The 19,557-nt window shown below is 43.4% G+C and overlaps 6 protein-coding genes across 9 annotated transcripts; 1 reads left to right on the forward strand and 5 right to left on the reverse strand.

Annotated features, from left to right (window-relative positions):
* Positions 1 to 364: 364 nt before the first annotated feature.
* LOC6582746 lies at positions 365 to 1,125 on the forward strand. The gene has a single exon (XM_002008401.3). The coding sequence runs from the start codon at positions 455 to 457 to the stop codon at positions 950 to 952; it is 498 nt and encodes a 165-aa protein (XP_002008437.1). The 5' UTR covers positions 365 to 454; the 3' UTR covers positions 953 to 1,125.
* Positions 1,126 to 1,134: 9 nt separating this feature from the next.
* Positions 1,135 to 4,809, reverse strand: LOC6582747 (glycerophosphocholine phosphodiesterase GPCPD1). Its single transcript, XM_002008402.4, has one exon. The coding sequence runs from the start codon at positions 4,483 to 4,485 to the stop codon at positions 2,404 to 2,406; it is 2,082 nt and encodes a 693-aa protein (XP_002008438.1). The 5' UTR covers positions 4,486 to 4,809; the 3' UTR covers positions 1,135 to 2,403.
* Positions 4,810 to 5,424: 615 nt separating this feature from the next.
* Positions 5,425 to 6,566, reverse strand: LOC6582748. Of its 2 annotated transcripts, XM_015162575.3 has the most exons (4): positions 6,153 to 6,566; positions 5,974 to 6,040; positions 5,771 to 5,910; positions 5,425 to 5,710 (listed from the first exon to the last, which is right to left on the reverse strand). In XM_015162575.3, the coding sequence occupies exons 1-4, from the start codon at positions 6,306 to 6,308 to the stop codon at positions 5,594 to 5,596; spliced, it is 480 nt and encodes a 159-aa protein (XP_015018061.2). In that variant the 5' UTR covers positions 6,309 to 6,566; the 3' UTR covers positions 5,425 to 5,593. The 2 variants fall into 2 exon arrangements, with proteins under 2 accessions (XP_015018061.2, XP_002008439.3); XM_002008403.4 differs by having other exon boundaries at positions 5,425 to 5,910; positions 6,153 to 6,555.
* Positions 6,567 to 7,302: 736 nt separating this feature from the next.
* On the reverse strand, positions 7,303 to 14,842 carry LOC6582749 (glycerophosphocholine phosphodiesterase GPCPD1). Of its 3 annotated transcripts, none has more exons than XM_015162577.3 (2): positions 14,581 to 14,842; positions 7,303 to 9,576 (listed from the first exon to the last, which is right to left on the reverse strand). In XM_015162577.3, exons 1-2 carry the CDS (start codon positions 14,626 to 14,628, stop codon positions 7,672 to 7,674), a joined length of 1,953 nt encoding a protein of 650 aa, XP_015018063.1. In that variant the 5' UTR covers positions 14,629 to 14,842; the 3' UTR covers positions 7,303 to 7,671. The 3 variants fall into 3 exon arrangements, with proteins under 3 accessions (XP_015018063.1, XP_002008440.1, XP_015018062.1); XM_002008404.4 differs by lacking the exon at positions 14,581 to 14,842 and adding an exon at positions 12,145 to 12,565; XM_015162576.3 differs by lacking the exon at positions 14,581 to 14,842 and adding an exon at positions 10,527 to 10,850.
* On the reverse strand, positions 14,742 to 17,076 carry LOC6582750 (tRNA (uracil-5-)-methyltransferase homolog A). The gene is made up of 4 exons (XM_002008405.4): positions 16,778 to 17,076; positions 15,425 to 16,718; positions 15,053 to 15,356; positions 14,742 to 14,989 (listed from the first exon to the last, which is right to left on the reverse strand). The coding sequence occupies exons 1-3, from the start codon at positions 16,979 to 16,981 to the stop codon at positions 15,061 to 15,063; spliced, it is 1,794 nt and encodes a 597-aa protein (XP_002008441.2). The 5' UTR covers positions 16,982 to 17,076; the 3' UTR covers positions 14,742 to 14,989; positions 15,053 to 15,060.
* Positions 17,077 to 17,197: 121 nt separating this feature from the next.
* On the reverse strand, positions 17,198 to 19,557 carry LOC6582751 (SET domain-containing protein SmydA-8). The gene is made up of 3 exons (XM_002008406.4): positions 18,273 to 19,557; positions 17,632 to 17,893; positions 17,198 to 17,565 (listed from the first exon to the last, which is right to left on the reverse strand). Exons 1-3 carry the CDS (start codon positions 19,284 to 19,286, stop codon positions 17,258 to 17,260), a joined length of 1,584 nt encoding a protein of 527 aa, XP_002008442.2. The 5' UTR covers positions 19,287 to 19,557; the 3' UTR covers positions 17,198 to 17,257.

Genomic DNA, 19,557 nt, shown 5'->3' on the forward strand with positions numbered 1-19,557 from the left:
GTAGGAAAAGACATTCGAATAGATTTTCAATTTTCTCATCATCTCAGAGAGAAGCACCACAAGCAGCTCAAATACGTATCCGAGTCGCTGCCATTGTCCTCCCCATTGTATTCCGCCTGCTGGCTTACAGGGCGTATGCTCGGCTACAATTAATTACGATATTTGTGCAAGTGCGTGTGTGTGTGTGCGTGTGTGTGCTGTCCTTACTTGAGTGGCTTCTTTTCAATTTCGATTGTGTGGATGGCGCCCGGGGTTCATTGACTGTCCGGCTTAGCTGACCGAGCGCAATCGCCGGACTGCAGCTGCCCTATAAAAACCAACGTCCTGTGCCTGCCAAGCAACATTCTCAACCGGAACAGCCGCGGGCTCGCAACACCTTCGAGAAGCAGCAGCCACAGTGCACATCCTCATTCAGGAGCTAGCGATCAGGCATCATCCAAGCAGCTACACTAGCATGGCCTCACTGCAGTTGCTGCTCTGCTGTGCGACAACCCTACTGATTGCCAACGCCTTGGAGCTGACGCCCCACCTGCTGAGCGCTGCCTCTAATGATCCGGCGAACAGCAAGGCCAAGACGCAGTACACACCCTTTCCGCTAATCGACGACGACGTCGATGTGGAAGCCGTCGAGCTGCCGCTAGATGTGGACCAGGATCAGGATAACGGCGACTCCACCCGCAGGCATCACTCACTGCCGCCAGCCTGGCTGCAGTTCGCCGACGAGCCCGTCCAGAAGCCACGTGTAAGCAACAAGGCCTCCTTCGTCAAGCTGCCCGCAGGACAACAGCACAAGCATCCGCACGGACACGGACATGGCCACGGCGCGTGCACCATTGAGATAACCAGCAAGGTTCCAGGCCTCTGCCAGCCCATGAATATGGGCGTGGGCAGTGCCTGCATATCCGGTGAATTCATGGAGGTCTACAGTGGGTCACACTGCAGTAATTTTTAGAGCCCGACTGCCTCTCTGTATGTGCCTCTGTCTCTGTCTCTCTCGCTCTTTCGCTTTGATTGCTTGTTTAGTGTCTATGTTTAGTGGGTTTAATGGAGGAGTACGACTACCTGGTGCGCGTTTTGCAAATAACAAACAATAATATTTGTATAAATAAAGTATATTTAAAAACATTCGCTTAACAATTCTATTATATTGAGATCAAACTTACATAGGCTAAATAATTCAAAGATGTTCAGCAGCTTTACAGAGTTCTTATGCTATATACTTATATATGTAACTGATTATTTATGCAAGTATATTATTCATGAATTTTAGTTTATACGTTATATTTTTCTCCTGAACGATTAGTAGTCATAGGAATAGTAGTAAATAAAATAGTAGTAGTCATGGAAATAGTATCAGATTTTGAAGTAGTGCTAGTCATTGAAATAATGTCATTGAAAAATAGTAGTCATAAAAATGGTAGTAGAAATTAAAATAGTAGTAATTCTGGAAATAGTAGTATTCATTGAAATGGTAGTAGACGTTAAAGTAATAGAAGTTCTAGAAATAGTAGCAGTTATAGAAATATTAGTGGACATTAAAGTAGTCGTAGTTCTAGAAATAGTAGTGGTCATAGAAATGGTAGTAGACATTAAAGTAGTAATAGTTCTAGAAATAGTTTTTGAAGCAGAAATATTAATTTGGAATAAATCATATTTGTAGAAATAGTACCAGGTATTGAACTAATAGTAGTCATATAAAGAGTAGTAATCATAAAAATAGTAGTAGTTATAGAAATAGTAGCAGTTATATAAATATGTAGAATCAGTCATACAAATAATAATAGTCTTAGAAATTGTTGTAGATATTCAAATAGAAGAAATTATGGAAATACTACCAGTTACCAAAATAGTAGTTGTAATAGAAATAAGAGTAATAATATAAATAGTCGTAGTCATAAAGGAGTAATAGACGTAGAAATAGTAGCTATTCCGCAAAAAATTTTGAACTTATTTATCATATTATTAAACTTCTTTGTATACATCATATATTCTATTCAAAAATCATTATCGCCCTCAAGCAAGCTCTACCTAAAAGTTAAATATTAACTGTAGGGCTTTATATACATACATTAGAATAAATAAAATTTATTTTAACTAAAAAATACCATACCAATATAAACTACCAAACTAAAAATCTCTTCTATATATAAATTTAATAAATTCAAACGTAAACATTTTCTCATGTCAAGACAAATTAAATTGTTATTTATGCCCATAAATATCACGAAACTCAATCTCAATCGAACTAAAACCAAATATAGGATCTCAGCTTTAACAATATAAGAGAAATTCATTTTCACATTTTGGGCTAGATCATAAGACACCTAAACCTCAATCAAATAAAAACCCCTAATATTGAATCATGCTGCTTAATCCATATTTGATGCCCGTCCAGAAACTTACTCATTTCCTCATTTTGGGCCAGACCGTTGGCTTTGTGGGCTTGGCGCCCGGCACTGTGCTGGAGTTGCCAATGGCCACGCATTGGCCACCGAACACCTCCAGCAGCTGGGGCGCCTGGAAGAAGGGGGCGCGCTTCCAGTTGCCAGGACCCACGAGGTCAATGTGATCATAGATCAGCCCGGTTGCATCGATGGCACGAAACAGCTCCAATTGTTGCACATCCTGCAGATTGCTGCCCCACACGAAGACGACCTGCATCAGGTCCAGACCCAGGTCCAGCAGCTTCTGCTTCTGCTGAAAGTTTTTGACATGGGCCGCAGTGCCGAGCAGCTCGGCGCTCTCGGCAAAGTTGATGGCTTGTAGAAATGATTGTGTTCTGAGATCCATGTACTTATCCCAGATGTCCGTGCGGCCCGTGGTCATCAGCATGACCGGAAAGGCCGTTTGCTTCAGCCGCATCATGGTGCAGATGTCGGCATCAAAGCTGGCGAAGATCAGCGGACGCCCGCAGCCATAGTGCGCTGTCACCTCGATGATTCTGTCCACGAACACATTCTTGTTGAGCGACTGCGTGGACTCCAGATCGCCCGAAGCCATCAGCTGCGGCCACTTGACTGCCACGATGAGGCCGAGGCTCTTGGGCAGCGCCTCGTACACCTCGCTCAACTTGGGGAACAGTCGCTGCGCCTGGCTCACATTGCGCACATTCAGGTGGGTGTACTCCTGCATGCTCCATCTCTTCAGCAGGAAGACGCGACTCGCCTTGAGCTCCGCATAGCTGAGCTCCCGCACGAGCACATAGTGCAGATCGAAGCGGTCCTCGACGCGCTGCGTGTTGGCCCGCCTGGTGGTGTAGAAGCCAAAGCCACGCCAAACCACCGGCACGTAATCTCGCGTCAGTTGCACATCCAGGTGCACCATGTCGCCCTTGGCCCGCGGCACAGCCAGAAAACTTTCGATGGTGTTCTCCACGAGCGCCTGATGGCTGATGCCCAGGCCGCGATTGCCCACGTCTAGGGTGGGCCAGTTGTTGGGCCAGTAGCGCTGGAAGCTGACGCGCAAACTGCTGCTGGCAGCATTCGGCATGGGTCGTACCACCAGATAGGGCAAAATCAGCTGACCTATGACCTGCTGGGTGAGCTGACCCTGGATGGCCAGCTGCAGAGTGCCACGACTGCCACGCAGCTGCTCCGGCAGTATATAAGCCTCGCCCAGCGGCAGCTGGCCCTTGACGTCGGGCTCATAGATGGCCAGCCCAAAGGCATTGGACACATCCAGCGCCTGGCTGATGCGAAAGATAACAATGGCGCCTGGAGCATACTTGACGCCATGGCGAGCCTGCGGCCGAAAGGACGAACGATTGTAGGCGTAGCGCGACACCTCGATCAGCGCATTGTCCAGCACGCCCAGCGGCCGCAACTTGAGGCGCAGCTGCTGCTGTTGGCTGGCCAGGCCAGCGAGCAGGAAATGGTGCTGCCAAACGAACTTCAGCTCGATGACGTATTCGCGCTGCAGCCAGCCGCGCTCCAGCGAGTGCCCGCCGCCCACCGATCGGGGATAGGCCTCGCCAAAGACATCCACGCCCGGCGGCCGATAGATCTCGTAGGTCTGCAGCATGCGCGCCACCTGCTGCGCCTCCCAGCGGCGCAGCACGCGTTGCCCGTCGGCGTTTAGCGTATAGATCAGATAGCGATAGTAGACACGATGGCTGGCGCATATCCAACGACGCAGATACCATTTGCTGCGCTGCTTATTCTGGGCACGCAGCGTCAGCGCCTTGGCAACATTCCAGGCACCCAGAGCCGGATGATCGCCGCTAACAGCGATGAACTCATCGGGGGCCAGCTGTAGGTCGGGCCGCAGCTCCACGTTGAACACACGGAAGAAGGGCAGGCAGAGAAAACTGCGCGCGGTTAGCTGAGCGGGTCGGTCGCTATCAAAGATCTTGAAGGCCTGCAGCTGCGCCTGGTCAAACACAGACGATCCATTCAGAATGGTCGAATCGGCCGCTTTGCAAAACAATGGCCACAACAACAAAGCGATCCTATAGAGTATGCTAATTGATTTTAGCACTCGATACATTTTCGTTCTTCTCCAATTTAGGCGGCAGCGGCAACAGCACCATCATCTCGCACGAAATGTCAAAGAAAAAAAAACAAAAGAAAACAAACAACAACAAAACTTGTTTCTTCAACCGCGCAACACTAAGAAGACGCTCTTCTTGGTTGAGATCTTAACCCGGCGCTAACTGACGTTCGAATGAAAGAATTTCTTAATGTTCAGCACAGTTTTGTGGCTGGTGAAGCAGCTGGGAATGCACTGAAAGAAAAGGTGCCAAAGAATTATTGAACTATTGAAAATGAGTGAAAGCAATCGTCAGACATTTTATAAAAATATTTAAAGAGAAAAGTATGGCATTTATTTAATTTAAAATAAAAAATATATAAATCAAAATATTTCATTAGAGCTCAGTTTAGATTTTTAATAAAAATATATTACTATTATTATTATTATTATATTTTTGTTTTTATTTTCTCTCTCTGTACAGCAAAGTTTTAGTTATAGAACGAAAATGAGAAAAGTTTGGTTAAATTTAGAATTTTTATTTTCTAAAATTCAAAATAAAATAATTGAATTCAAATATTTCACTAGAATTTAGTTTAGATTTTTTATAAATGTTTATTATTATTATAATTATTTCTCCTTTTAAATATAAAGAGAAAATTATGATGGTATTAATTGCATTTGAATTATATAAACATCAATATATTTCACAAGAAATTACTTTAGATTAAATCTAATAGATTTTTAAGAAATATTTATTTTTTATTTTTTTTTTTATATGTATTAATTTATTTCCTATACAGAAATATTTATTCACTATACATAAATATATATAAAGAGAAAACTTTCTAAAATAAAAAATATATATATTTATTTTTTTTTTTTTTTTTTTTTTTGTATATATATTTTATTATATTTATTTACATCAATATATTGCAATTGAGAATTTAGTTGAAATTTTAAAGAAATATTAATTATTGTATTTGAAATTTCTCTCAGTGCACACATTTTAGTTATTCCTCTTTGGGCTTGATTAATAAGTTGCCACGAACTAATCAGGTTGGCCCCGAAAATCGGCATATGCAAATTCCGCTGGTCGATGGGGAAGAAAGTTGGAAAGAGCAGCTCAGATATTTTTGTCGACAACGAGAGGCCTCAAATAATGCGGATTGTAGCCCATATGCTGGTACTTGGACAGGTGCCAGCGCTGAATGGGCTCTTTGGGGTTCCTCATGCAGGTTTCCTTATTGACCAGGTGAAAGTCTTGGATCGATAGCCTCACAGTTTTCAGATAATTGCTTACCAGGTCGATTATTTCAATTGATGGGTACTCTCGGCGCGTATAAATAATCATTTGCTGCCGGTAAAAGGGCTGAGAGCAATGCAGCTCCACGGCGATTTGACTATAGTCCGTGTAGGTGATGCGGTTCCAATACAAGTCCACTGAAAGCCGTTTATCAGCTTAATGTACTCTTTCATTCGTTCTTTAGAAGAGCTTCCACTTACTTCCTTCGATCAAACATCTGTTGACTACCTCCGGCCTCGAGGCGTAGATAAACCAAATGCCCCGCATCTACAGGCACACACACACACACACACATATGTATATAAATATATATGAAGATCAATGTTAATTAAATATTTTAATTATTTATCTGGTTCAAGATCAAGACACATTCATTCACCTGTTGGTCGATCACTGGAAACTCTTTGTACAGGCACTTCCAAGCGCAACCCAAATCCAGAAGTGACGCACACAGCAGACACAAAAATAGATTCCAATGGGGCGACAAGCAGCGATTCGCTGTCAACATGGTCTTTATCTTCAGCTTCATCAACATGCAAATGAGTCGCTCCACAATTGAGCGTGGGGCACTAGGCCGTGGCTAACTTGTTTCAGTTTATTACCAATGTTTTCTCGCTATCATTATGGATCGAAAGAATTCGTCAGAGACTATTAAATAATGCCATGTCGAATTTATTAAGTGAATGTTTTCTCTATTATTCACCCACTTACACTCTCACTACCGCGTTCGCTCGCTCTCTCTCTGTATCACTAATTGTTTTCCTCTCTTTCTCTCTCGGTGTCTTCCATTCTGGGGTTCCCAATCTCTCTCGTACCTTACGTACCCCTCTCTCCATCCCTCCCAACTCTTCTCAAAATCTGTAAAGCACCTTCAGTCTGTCTGTTTTGTTCGATCTCTCTCTCTCTCTTTCCCCCTTGCGATACGCACTTTTTTATATCAAATTTAAATGTTTATTTAAATTCCTTTAAATACATATTTAAATTCCTTTAAATACTTATTTAAATTCCTTTAAATGTTTATTTAAATTTATTTAAATTTAATTTAAAAGTTGATATAAATTTGATAAATATTGAATTGATTACTTTTGGTGTTTTAAATATATTTTTATTGCTTTCAATTTTTTGCAGAAAGTTTCTATGTAATTCTTTTTTTCTCTCTTTTTTCATATTTGTGTTTTTTTTAGCATTTCATACCAAATGTTGTGTATTTTTTTTTTTTTTTTTTTGTTTATCCAACATATTGTCTCATTTTAAATTATTATAATATATTTAAATTATATATAAATCATTCTTTCTTTTATTTTATTTTTACATAAAGTCATATCCGTTTGCTTTTTTTCTCATTTTTTTTATGAATGAAATTTGTAGCATTGTCTTTTATAATTTATACAAAAATAGTATTTTTTTCTTTTCTTTTCATTGTTCATATGAAGCAGAACAAGGATTAAAAATATGAATAGCGATTACATATAAATTTAGTTAAAAGCTTTTCATTTCAATAGTTTCATAGAAATTAGAAATTTATATAATTCATTTTCCTTCCCTGAGCTCGCCAGCGAAACTTTACTGTACAATTTTTGCTTTCGACATAATTTGAATAAATATAAAATCAATTTGCTTAGAACGAAATACAAATATAGCTTCAATTAGACTTAAGCTGAGTTCACAATGATTATTACAAAATATATATAAATTTAACTCTCAGATATTTACATTCTATGGATAGGTACGCAATAGTATATACAAGTTCTGGTTACCTGGTGTAGATCGCTAGCTTGAGTAAATTTTTTATTTTTTTCTTTTTTTTTTGTGATCTCAGTGTAATGCTTAAACTACGTTTATGGGCCCATCCCAATGGCTACCCTCAATACCCATCCCTCATCCCCCGATTTCCCCTTTTACATTCTGCATTGAGCCTCGAACTCGGCGAGCAGAGCGCTGGAATTGAAGAACGATCGCTGCTTCGTCTCGGAGATATAGAGATCGCTGCGATCGTAGCAGGTGGCCGTGGCTCCAATTTCCGTGAAATATTTGACGCGCTCCTTGGAATTACAGTCGTCTCCCCAGATGACGATTATCTGGCCCTGGACACGCGCCTGCTCCAGCAAATGGGCAGCATTCTCGCCCAGAAAATCCTCGGCATGTGGCGCCGTGCCGGCCAGCTCGAAGGCCTGCGCATTGTTAACTGCGGCCAGGAAGTTGCGCGTGCGCAGATCACTGAAGGGCTGCCATTTCTTGGTCTCGCCCTGAGTGAGGAACATGACGGGGAAGATGTTTTGCTTGAAACGCAGCATGGTGCACATGTCGGCATCGAAGCTGGAGAAGATCAGCGGGCGGCCGCAGCCGAATTGAATGACCTCGTACAGCACACGATCCGCAAAGAAGTTCTTGTCGATGGTCTGCTCCGCCTCAGAGCCGCCGCCCTGGCGCCGCTGCGGCCACTTGATCTCCACATCGATGCCCAGCGACTTGGGCAGCTGCTGCAGCACGTCGACCAGTCTGGGGAAGATGCGATGCTCTGGCCGTGGCTCCGCATTGTGTGCTGGATACTCCATCACCTTGCCATTGACCACCGAGAAGATGCGCAGCCGCTTGAGCAGCTCATAGTTGATGTCCTTGATCAGCACGTACTCCAGCTGCTCGGGCTTCTCGATCAGCTTGCCCGGCGGCGCAGTGCGCAGGCCAAAGTCATGATAGATCACTGGGATCCCGTCAGCCGTCAGGTGCACATCCAGCTCCACCATATCCGCATGATGTGCATAGGCGCTCAGGAACGAGGCGATTGTGTTCTCCCGCTCCAGCGGCGCCTCGGCAATGTAGCTCTTGCCATTGCCGCGATGGCCCACATCCAGGTTGGGCCAGCTGCGCGGCCAGTAGTGGGCGTAGGTGGTCTTGAAGTCCAGCGGCGAGTACTGATATGGCTGCACCACCACATAAGGCAGCCGCAGGCGTGCCAACGTCTCCTCCGGCCGCTCGGCGGACTTGATGTGCAGCTGCAGCAGCCCCTCGCTGCCCACCAGCTGTGCGGCACTCAGACTGGCACTGCCCAAGAGTTCCTGGTCCAAGCTGTAGCACTCCAGCCGGAAGTTCTGCAGCATCATGCGATCCAGCGGCAAGGTGATATGGAAGATGACTATGTCGCCTTTCGTATATGAAACGCCATAGGCCGGCTGCAGCTGCAGTTGGCTCTTGCCGTAGAGCTGCTTGCTGTACTCTACCACCAGTCCGGCGGACTCCTCGACGGGCACGATTTTCAGCTGGACATGCTGCGGATCGAAGGTCTCAATGTCATGCACCTGGAACATCTTCTCGCCATTGAACTTTAGCTGTACGATAGCCTCGTGGTTGAGCCAGCCCCGATGCACCTGAGCCGAGCTCTCGTCCAAGCTGGTCAAGCCGAAGACATCCAGCGGACCGTGGCACTGCTGCTCCGGACAGGGATACAGCACGCGCGGCTTGAAGTGAGTCTCCCAGCGACGGATTTGCTTGTAGCCCGCCGCGTTCTCAATGTAGACAAAGTAACGGTACTCCAGCTGACGGCAAGACTGCAGCCGCACATTAGTCTGCCAGGTGAGATCGTCCAAGCGCTCGAGCGGCACACAGCGCGACAATTGCCACTCGCCCAGGGCCTTGGCATCGCCAGTCAGCCCCAGTTGCTCCTCGGGTGCCAACGGTGTCTCCAGCCGAACATTGAACTTCCTCATCGTGGGCTTGCAGTTGCCAGCCAGCGAAGCCGACTCGAGCAGCTCGTTGCCCGTGCCGCCATAGTTGTTGGCAGTGATGGCTGCTGCAGCATCGGCGCACTGTAAAACAGATGAGACGACAAGGCCAAGGATTAGTGAAATGGCGAGCATGGCGACAACTATGAAATGCGCGCAGAAACTGAATGCCAAAAGCATCAGACAGCGGCTAAAATACACCGAAAACTAATTGAACGATAAGGAAGCTGCGACAGCGTACGAATCAGTTATATTATTAGAATATGGATCGCAGGTTATCAGATGCGCTTCATCAGCTCGTGACTTTGGCGCAAGTGCAAACAGAATCACGTGTTGACCCCGCCCAACCGACGAGCTGCGATTGCGTTGAAGACTTCAACAATTTCTAATTACGCTTTAATCAGCCACCAGCTCAGGCTGGCTAATCAGAACAGACCCAATTGTCGAATGTGCTACGATCTATATGTACGTACATATAAATATGTTGACTGTCTTATAAACATATGTAGATGGGTATATATGTACATATGTATAGTGTATATGATATACATATATACATCATGTTTACACGACCGACACGTGCCTAACGAGCAGAACAACGCATTGCGATCTACAATTCTATAATATATTTATAAATATATAAATTGTGGTCTTTGTACCCGAGTATACATGGTTAAACAAAGAAAACAAGGAAAGTGTGGCGTGTTTGTCAATACAAACTATGAAAGTCACATATATCAATAACTACAGTATATAAAGTTTTTCTAAATAAATGTAATTTGAAGCTAATCTAATTTTAAGCTAATTTTTACTACAATATATAGATGCGTGAAAAAAATATTAATCAAAAACGGATATTGTATATAAAAACGTTATAAAAGTACACGCATATGTCTAAATCAACTCTATGAGTATAAATCAAAATAAAGCTTATCGCAAAACAATCAAAACTTTGAACTTCTATCAAAGAACTTTTGAAAAAAGCTTACAAAAACGCGCGCGCGTTTTAAAACGCACTGTCGCGCGCGATTTACCTGCACATAGAAACGCGCGCGCTGCTGCCAACACAATCGATGTACTTGTCGCTGTAGTTGTAAACAACGTTTCATGACGTCACTGTGGGCTGCTGCCCTAGCAACCAAAATCGAAATGTTTCTAAATTTATGCAGCCGAATAAGCCATACAGAAACGACACTTATTTAACGGCTCTTATTGTTGCCACGCGATCACGTGTTAAGGTCGCGATTTTGTTTTGATCAACTTGGACGTCGAAATTTATAGAATATTACAATTTCAACAGAAAGAAGCGCCCACGCAGCGCGAGTCGAATCGGGCCAACAGACACAGCGAATGCGAATGGCCAAAATTTAGCGCTACAAGCCAAAAAAAAATCAAAACATCAAAAAAATTAGCACCGACTTTTTCGGGAGAATCGTTCTATAAGATTTGGCAGCTATTACGATGCCAACTATATATACCTATATACTAGTTTTGCTCAGTTTCCGTATGTTGTTTTTGCTTTTTTTGTTACTGTCTGTTACGTCAATCATTTGGCCAGGCCAGGCCCCTTGCGCTCTTGGCACAATTACTGAAGCCTTGCTAAGGCTTTCAGAACTAAAACTTTTGCCAACAACTTATCTAGCGAGAAGAAATTTCCAACAAACCTAAAACACCTGAGAGTATGAAATATATACATACGTCTATAATTTAATTAAAATGATTTTTTTTTTTTTTTTTTTTTTTTTTGTCGAATGATAAGATTTGCCTAATTTCGCTAATAGCAATGTTTTTCGTCTTAATATCTTTGGCACGTGTTGCCAACCAAACTCCCTCTCTCTCGCTCGCTCTCTCACTCTGACGCAGCTGAGCTTTTGCACTCATCTGTTTTTTGTTTTGGGAAATTTCATGTAAAAAGCTCTTTTGGTACATTCTCTTGGCTCTTGGCTCTATTTACATGCAACCCAAAAGACAAGTTTCTTACCATCTGCTTAATTGTTTTTATTGAGAGGGAAATCGCTTTGTTGTATTCTTAACACTAATTGAAATCGATACGTTCATAAATTAATAGTTTATATTGGGCTTGTAAATTGAATAAGCCACAATCTTATCGAGCAACAGCTTGAAGTGCTACTTATGTGAACAAGTTTTCGCGACTCGAAACCCGATAGCAACAGCGAAACTATGGCATGAACACGTGACACCAACAATTTGCAACATGTGGCAAAGCTTTTTGCAGAGAAAGCATAAGGGCCAAAAAGCAATGGGGCTACAGCTGCAGATGAGTCAGCCAGCAATAATCAATTTTCTGTCATTATAAACAATGAATATGATATCATATATAAATAATTTCAAGGAAGGCTTAGCTAAGACAAAAAAAGAAAAGAACAAATGAGGACACAAGTGATACGCAGCTCATGTTTCAACTAATATAACTGAGAGTACATGACTTTCTCACAAATCTATATAGTCTATACTATATATACTTATATACTAAGTATTTGAATTTGACAAGCAGCTTTGACCTTCAGCTAAAGCAAAATGTCAAAATAAGGTACAATGGCACTTGCACAGTGCACTGCACATTGACGTCAGATGGGGCCAACTGCGATGTAATTTACTGTGATATTAAAATAAATCCTTAAGGATATTTACATTTTGCATGTGCTCATCGAGCGATTGGATTTCCAGCGGTGTTAATAACATAGGTACAGACATCGTAACTGTGGCACAGATTTTGTTAAATATATACTCTTTTGAGCACACAGTAAATATTGAATGAAGAAATTATAAGTTGTTTATCACAGTTAAGTTTTCTTTGTTTTGTATTTTTTTTTTCTTTCTTATTTTGCACAACGCGTCGTATGCGCAATTTACTGCTTAGCTAGGCAAGCATTTTGTACTAGGTTCAAGTTTTTGGTGAATATCTTCAAACTGTTTGTTCAGTTGTTTTTTGTTTGCTTGACTTGTTTGTATTTTATTTTATTTTTTTAGTTAATATCCTTTGTAGATGGTGGAAGGACGTTCTAGACGTTCCGTCGTCGTTGACCGACGTTGCATTCGCAACTGTTCCCAGCGCTTTTGTTGTGCGCGCAATTTAAACGAATTCTTTTTATCGTAAACAGCTCGTGAGCTGCAAAGCTTTTGCTGCCTGTTTTCGTTGTGTTGGTGTCTGTCGACGACGTTGGCGGTTTGTTTTGGTTTTCAACTTTCGGGGTACAGTTGCGGCTTCGATTTTTTATTATAAAATGTTGTTGGCCTCAGCTGGCGAGAACAACAAACACAGTTCATACAACGTGTATACTTGACTAATCTAAATATATTTACGTATATATAGCCGACTTTACGATACCCTAAAAATAATTGCTGATAAGCCAACAAAGAGGCCAACAAAGAGTCTCAAGTCATTAAATCTTTGATATATATAGACATGTGTATATACATATTATACATTGAAGTCACTCAATATTCGCATTATGAAAAATGATTTCCCGTTCATACCTCGCGTTCAGGTCAGCGTTCGATGCATCCTCGTTCAGTCAATTGCCTATAGGGTATAAGCAAAGCGTGCAAATATTTGTATACATCTTCGAGTGCCTTATAAAACGCATAGCGGCCACAGCTGAAAAGCTCAACATCAGCAAACGGCACACAACAAATGCCAGCTGTGAGAGCGAAAGAGAGCGCGTGAGCGAGCGAGCAGCAGCAGCTCAGTCTCACACACAGTCGCCGTCAATCACGCATTGCTTCAAACAAAAACGTGTTGGTCGTGTGCTCGGCGTCGGCGTCGCTCTTGCAGCGCACGTGTAAAGTTTTCGGTTGCAAGGGGCGTGCTGGGCCGGGCCCCTCCTAATGCCGTTGCTATGTGAGCTTTTGCTCTCACTGCCTGGCCGCGTCTCTCTCACAAACCGGTTTGGGTCGGTTGTGTGGTCATTGTTTTCCTTGTTGTTTGTTTACGTCGGCGGCCCATTCGAGTTGTTGATAACGCATAATAAACATTTCAAACGAATTCGAAAGCTTTTTGCCCCCGTGTGCAAATCGCTTTGAATCCAAAGCTCTGCAGTCAAGGCCTTTCCTCTATGCGAGCAACGATCGCAATTATAGGCTCATGAAATCAATTGTGCGTGTTTGTGTGTGTTACCAGGCAACGCCACGCCCCACAACATATAAATATAAACATATTAGAGTAGAGTAGATTAATTCAGATGCCCCGATGTGTCTCAATCTCTTGTCTTTCTATATTGCTCTCTTGTGACTTCTTTACTCTCGATCGTTTTCCATTTGATTTATTGTAAATTGTGTTTTATTTGCTCATTTTTGTTTTATTTTACTGCCGTCTTCGCTTCGCTCGTGTTTTGGTTTTGTTTTTCTTTTAAAATACATTTCACGCTGCAGACAAACACCTCATCAAAGTCCAAAGTGCAATTTGCTGCGGATAGTCTGCTCTCATAATTATATATAAATAAATGTCTATTATATACATATGTATATACATATGTATTCATAAGCATGAACACATAGAGACAAACATATACACATGCCTACATATAAATTAGTTTATTCACTATGTACGTGCCCTCGATCACACACATTCGATATTTTGGCATTGGTTTGTGTAAACATGTTTTCAATAATGTTTTGCCGTTACATTGTGACTTGTTTTTGTTTATTATTATTTTTGTTGTTGTTTGCAATAACAAAAGTTGTTTACCCCATTGAAAGCGTTGCGATAATATCTACGATAAGGCTGAACAATAATATACAGCTGATTAGCTGTGTAAGTTGTGCAAAGTTAAAGTACTCCGTAATCTTACCGGCTATTAACGACTATACTACACTCGCTCACACTAAAGCTTAACCCTATAATCTGTCAATTTACAGCCTATTAAGTTGACTATGAATCTTAAAATGAGAGAATATTTGTGAATCCCACTTTTATATACAAATTAAGTACGACCTAAAGTCCATTTACAATTGTCAAAATTTAATTATATAGACTTAAATAAAATAACTTTGCTCATATATCAACATTCTCGTATCTACATGTTACGATCGTACTAATTTCTCGTATGAATATGTCAAAAGGCATACCTGATCAGACATGTCTGCGCGCGATTCACTACAGGTGCACGAGTGCATGTATGTATGCAGCTTGCAAGTCGAACGCAGTAGGAGGCGTAGGTGAAATTGACAATTTGTTTTCACTTGTATTTTAAGCGATTCGCGCTTTTTAGTTTTGCAACCACTTCTTATCAAGGGATCGTATCACACTGGCGAGAGTTGGGTATATTGCCGAGCACAGTTCTTAAACTATTTAACAGGAAGTCGCATTTTCGCAGCAGACGCCGGAACAACGTAAATACAATTAATTCAATTTAAAACAATAAAATTTGCTACCCCAGCCGCACAAAGAGCCGATGATGGATGTCAACATCGCGATAAGCGACAGAGAGGCGCGCAGAGCAGAGCACATCAGAGCAGACAGTCAAACGAGAGAGGTCTGTAATAAAGTGATTATCAGTGAAAATGGCATCAAGGTCCCATATGTATTGAGAAACTGTACCGTTGCCATCACGCAGTTGCTGCCAGCGACTCGTTGCACTCTTTTGTTCTCTCCTGCTCCACAGACTCAGCTGGTGTTGTCTTAGAGTCACGCTCAAACAAGATGACCAGCTCCGTGTGTGTTGTGTGTGGAAACATGTCGACGGCAACAGCTGTCTTCGGATAGAACGGCTCCCCTTTGTACTGCTTGGACTCGGGCCGAGCTAACTCAATAAAATTGCGCTTGGCACTGTTGGGGTTGCATGACACATAGACCAAACGTTTGATGTCGCTCGCTGAGCGAATCGCGGCTATGGAGCGTGTGTCTGCAGGAAAGCAGAGGGAGAACAACATGTTAATTCAATTATCTAGTTAGAGTCCATCAACTACCTACGCAGTCCAGCACGTGGGGGATCCACAACAGCTATTAAATCAATGGGTTTGCCCGGCTCCTGGCCATACACGGCCTCACGCACCATGCTCTTTATATAGTCGTCGGCGTTGCCCGTAAAGAACTTGCAGTTCTTGATGCCATTCGTTTCCGCATTATGCTCTGCATCCTTGATGGCATCTGGCACAATCTCGACGCCCAGCACCTGTTTGCAGTGCTTGGCAAAGGCCAGGGCAATGGTGCCAGTGCCACAGCAAATGTCCAGCATGATTGTCTCCTGGTTGGGCGCAGCCAAGTCGATAGCCTGCTGATAAAGGACATCGGCGCCGGCTGTATTGATTTGAAAGAAGGCCAAGGGACTAATGCGGAACTGTAGCCCCTGAATGGTGTCCGTAATGTGCGTGCTGCCCGACAGATGGGTGACAGGATTCACCATTTGTCCCGCCTCGCGATGCTTGACATCCTGATAGTAGAGCGAAGTACATTTGTGAGTTTCGTTCTGCTCTGGCTGCTCATAAAAGGCTTTCAATTCCTGCTGCAGCTCTAGCAGCTCAGCTTCATTCAGATTTGACGAGTATATGCCAGCCACCAGCATTAGTTCACCGGTGGCACTGGAGCAGCGCACCATCAACTGCCGGAAGTGACCCACATTGCCATCGGGATTGAATGGCTGAAATTTAGATTGCCTGACCAGCTGCTGGAAGCTTCGCGCCGCCCACTTAGCTTGCGCTGGCAAATGTGGCAGTTCCTGCACCTCGGCCACTTCCACGGAGCCATCGCTGTAGCTTCCCAGCCGGAAACCTACTACAATCTCTCCTGCGGCATTTTTGCCCACTGTAAACTCGTTCTTGTTCCTATAGCCCTGCACAGTGGGCGACGGCAGAACGCCCTTGAACTCAAACTTGTCCAGATGAGGCTTGGCATCGGCATTCAGATGCCTTAACTCCTGTGTGTATTTCTTCAGCAGAGCAGACATTTCCTCTGTCTTTTGCTCCAGCTGCTGCTCATAGGGCATCTCAGCCAACGGACAGGTGGCCTCCACGGCTGTGCGCTGTCGCTTCGGTTTAACATCGCCGTCGTTCGCTTCCCCGCGGCGTTTCTGTAACGGATCGGCCGATGCTTTAGCTGCCACCGCTTTCAGTATCCTGCCCTTCCACTTGTACCCGTTGAGCGTTTCCAGTGCTCGCTGCTGATCCGCCTGACTGCGAAAGCAAACGAAGGCATATTCCTTGCGGGCGGGTGACTTTATTTTGGTCATGTCCAGCTTCAGCGTGTTCTTCAACAGCTTTTTGAGCTCCTGCATTGAAATATGAATATGTTATTAATGCAGATCTCTCAACTGCTGTATTCACTCACCCCGATGCCAAAATATCCCATATTCTTCACTTCAATTTTATAGATTTCCGAAGTAAATTCATTTCGCTCCAAATAATCGAATTCATTGCCGGCTTTTGGCTCTACTCCATCTGCAGCTGTTTCAACTTGTTGCGCCTCCGCTTCTTCATTTTCAGCAACGGCTTCACTTTGCTCTGGATGTTTCTCTACTGAAGCTGCACTCATTTTAACTGTTTTATAAACAAAATCTTCGGAAAGTATTTAAAAACGTGCAACACGTGAAATTGTTTAATGCATTGCAAGAACTATCGCTAATCTACGATAGTTCGATTGTTACATACACATGTGGTGGCTAGTCGATTAATACACACAGAGGAACGTCGTTTACGCGTTGCCAACTATTGCAAATATTCAAAAGCGAAAACCGCCAAAGTTTCAAAGTAAATGGTTAAAAATGATATTTTATTAACAAGTTGAACAATTAATATAATTTTACAGTTGTTAAGCATTGTTTGAAAATCGCTCTAGTGCCGCATCTAATATTTGTTTACGTTCTGTTAGCAACTGTTGCATCTCCGGCTCATGTTTCATAATATTTGTGATTTCCTCCAAAATTTCGGCTGCTTTCTTCAGCTTCGCCTCGCATTCACTGGCCTCATCCAAGCGCATAGCCTGCGTCACAGTCGCCTCCTCCAGGGCAATCAGCAAGTTACCTCTAAAGATGCTCCAGCCACTGTCAAACAGATTCGAAATCTCCAATAGCTCCTCGCAGAGCTCCACTTTCCGCTTGAGCGAGACGTCACTGAGTTCTGTTGGCATTGAAATTAGATTATAAAATATTTATATGTTTCTGAGTGTAGGTAATTTAATCTCACCGTCCATGCCAAAGCCTTTCACATTGCCATAGATCTGTGTCAAGGCATATTTCGCTTGGAGAATATGCGTATTCGTCTCATGCAGCTCCACGCGATGGCGATAGAGGAAATCCTCAAAGCTCTGCGGCGTTGTCTTGTCCAGTGATTCCAGCTCTGCCTCTATTTTTGCATCGTTTATCAAGTATTCCTTCGCGGGTCTTATCAAATTGCAAACCTCGCACCTCCAGTTGGCAGCATTTTGAAGTGGATCCATTGAGATGAACTAAATTAATAAATAAATATTTTAAAAAAATTTAAATCAATATATGAATAAATAAGTCAATAAAGTAATTAAAATTAAGTATATAAGAATAAATAAATAAAAATAAATAAAGTCAATAAAAATAAATAAATAACAAATAAATAAAAAATTATATTATAATGTATAAATAAATAAATTATGAATTATAAATAAATTAATAAATTAAATTATTGGAACTTAATGTATAAAAAGTATAAAATATAACTGAATTACAATAAATAAGTAAATAAATAATTAAATAAAAAATAAATAAATAAATGATAATCAAATAAAGTAATATATTAATTCATGAAAATTAATATATAAATATAAAATATAGCTAAATTCCAGTTATAATTACCTTTCCCACTTTACACTTGGCACACATATGCGCACCTGCATAGGTGCCAAGCTCCGTGGGATCTGCACAGCGTGCACAGGCGCACTCGAAGCACTTCACCTGCTTCAGGTGCAGCCGCCTTTGGATGGTGCTGCGCAACTGTTGGGTGTAGGAGATGCTGAGGATTTCGCCCTTGGCAATCGGGCGTTTGGCCAGGAACATGATGTTCATGTCGTCGTCGAAGCGATGCCGCATGTTGGGCACACAGTCGTGCGAGAACATGGCGCCACCTGGGAACAGGCCGCGCACCTTGATGCGATCGCCCGCCTGCCGCACCTCGAAGGCGTTCGTGTCCAATATGGCAGCGATACGCAGGATGTCCAGGTCCGGCCACTCGCGCAGCCCCAGCACCGTCTTGATGAACGAGATTAGATTGGCGCGCAGCACCTGATACAGCGGCGTCTCCAGACGCTCCTTCAGGTGATCCTCGAGCTCGCACAGGCGGGCGAATGCCGCTGGCTTGGACTCCTTCAGTTGCATGCAGCGCAGCAGCATGATCACACAATAGGCCGACTCCTTGCCCACCGGCTGCCCTGGACTATAGTTGATCTTCGACTGAAACTTACTGGCCGCCATCAAACGACATTCGTCCACATGGAACGCGGACCTCTCGCACTCGGGCCCGCACAGCGGCCAGCTGCAGGCGCTGCATTTGTAGTAGTTGAGGGCCGGCTTCTGCGGCGGCAACAGATTCCTGTGGCAGCCCAGGCAGATGGGCATCGAGGCCACCTTCGGGCCCAGCACCAGCGGCGCCTCACGCATGATCAGCTCGCCCATCTTGATGTCGCGCGTGGCACGCAGATGCCTGCCCAGCAGCTCATTGCTGGCCAGCTCGTAGCACTTGCACTCCAATTTGTGGCCTCGCTTCCAATGCTCCTTCTGATGCTCCCGGCTGCAGTAGACCACGTTGCGGCAGGCCGCGCACAGCTGTGTGGCATGTGCCTGGCAGTAGGCACATTTCGTTGGCGTAGTCATCTCCTAATCCCAATCCTGGCCCCAGCTGAACACCGCTATATCTTCTCTCCGCCTGTTTGCGTAACGTTCGACGTTTGAAAATTCACTGAAACAAACAAAAAATTTCTTTTGTGTCTCTGGCGCAACCGTGCGATCTCAATCTTGATCTTCATCTCTTGTCACTTGGCACACGACGATTTATTTTAAGACCCCAACCGACTCGAACAATACACAATTTGTGTGTCGAAATACATATCCACTCTTTCTCTCTCTCTCTTTTTTGACTCTCTCC

Source organism: Drosophila mojavensis, unplaced genomic scaffold (assembly GCF_018153725.1).
Source record: "Drosophila mojavensis isolate 15081-1352.22 unplaced genomic scaffold, ASM1815372v1 contig_74, whole genome shotgun sequence".
In the NCBI taxonomy this organism is placed as follows: Eukaryota; Metazoa; Arthropoda; class Insecta; order Diptera; family Drosophilidae; genus Drosophila; species Drosophila mojavensis.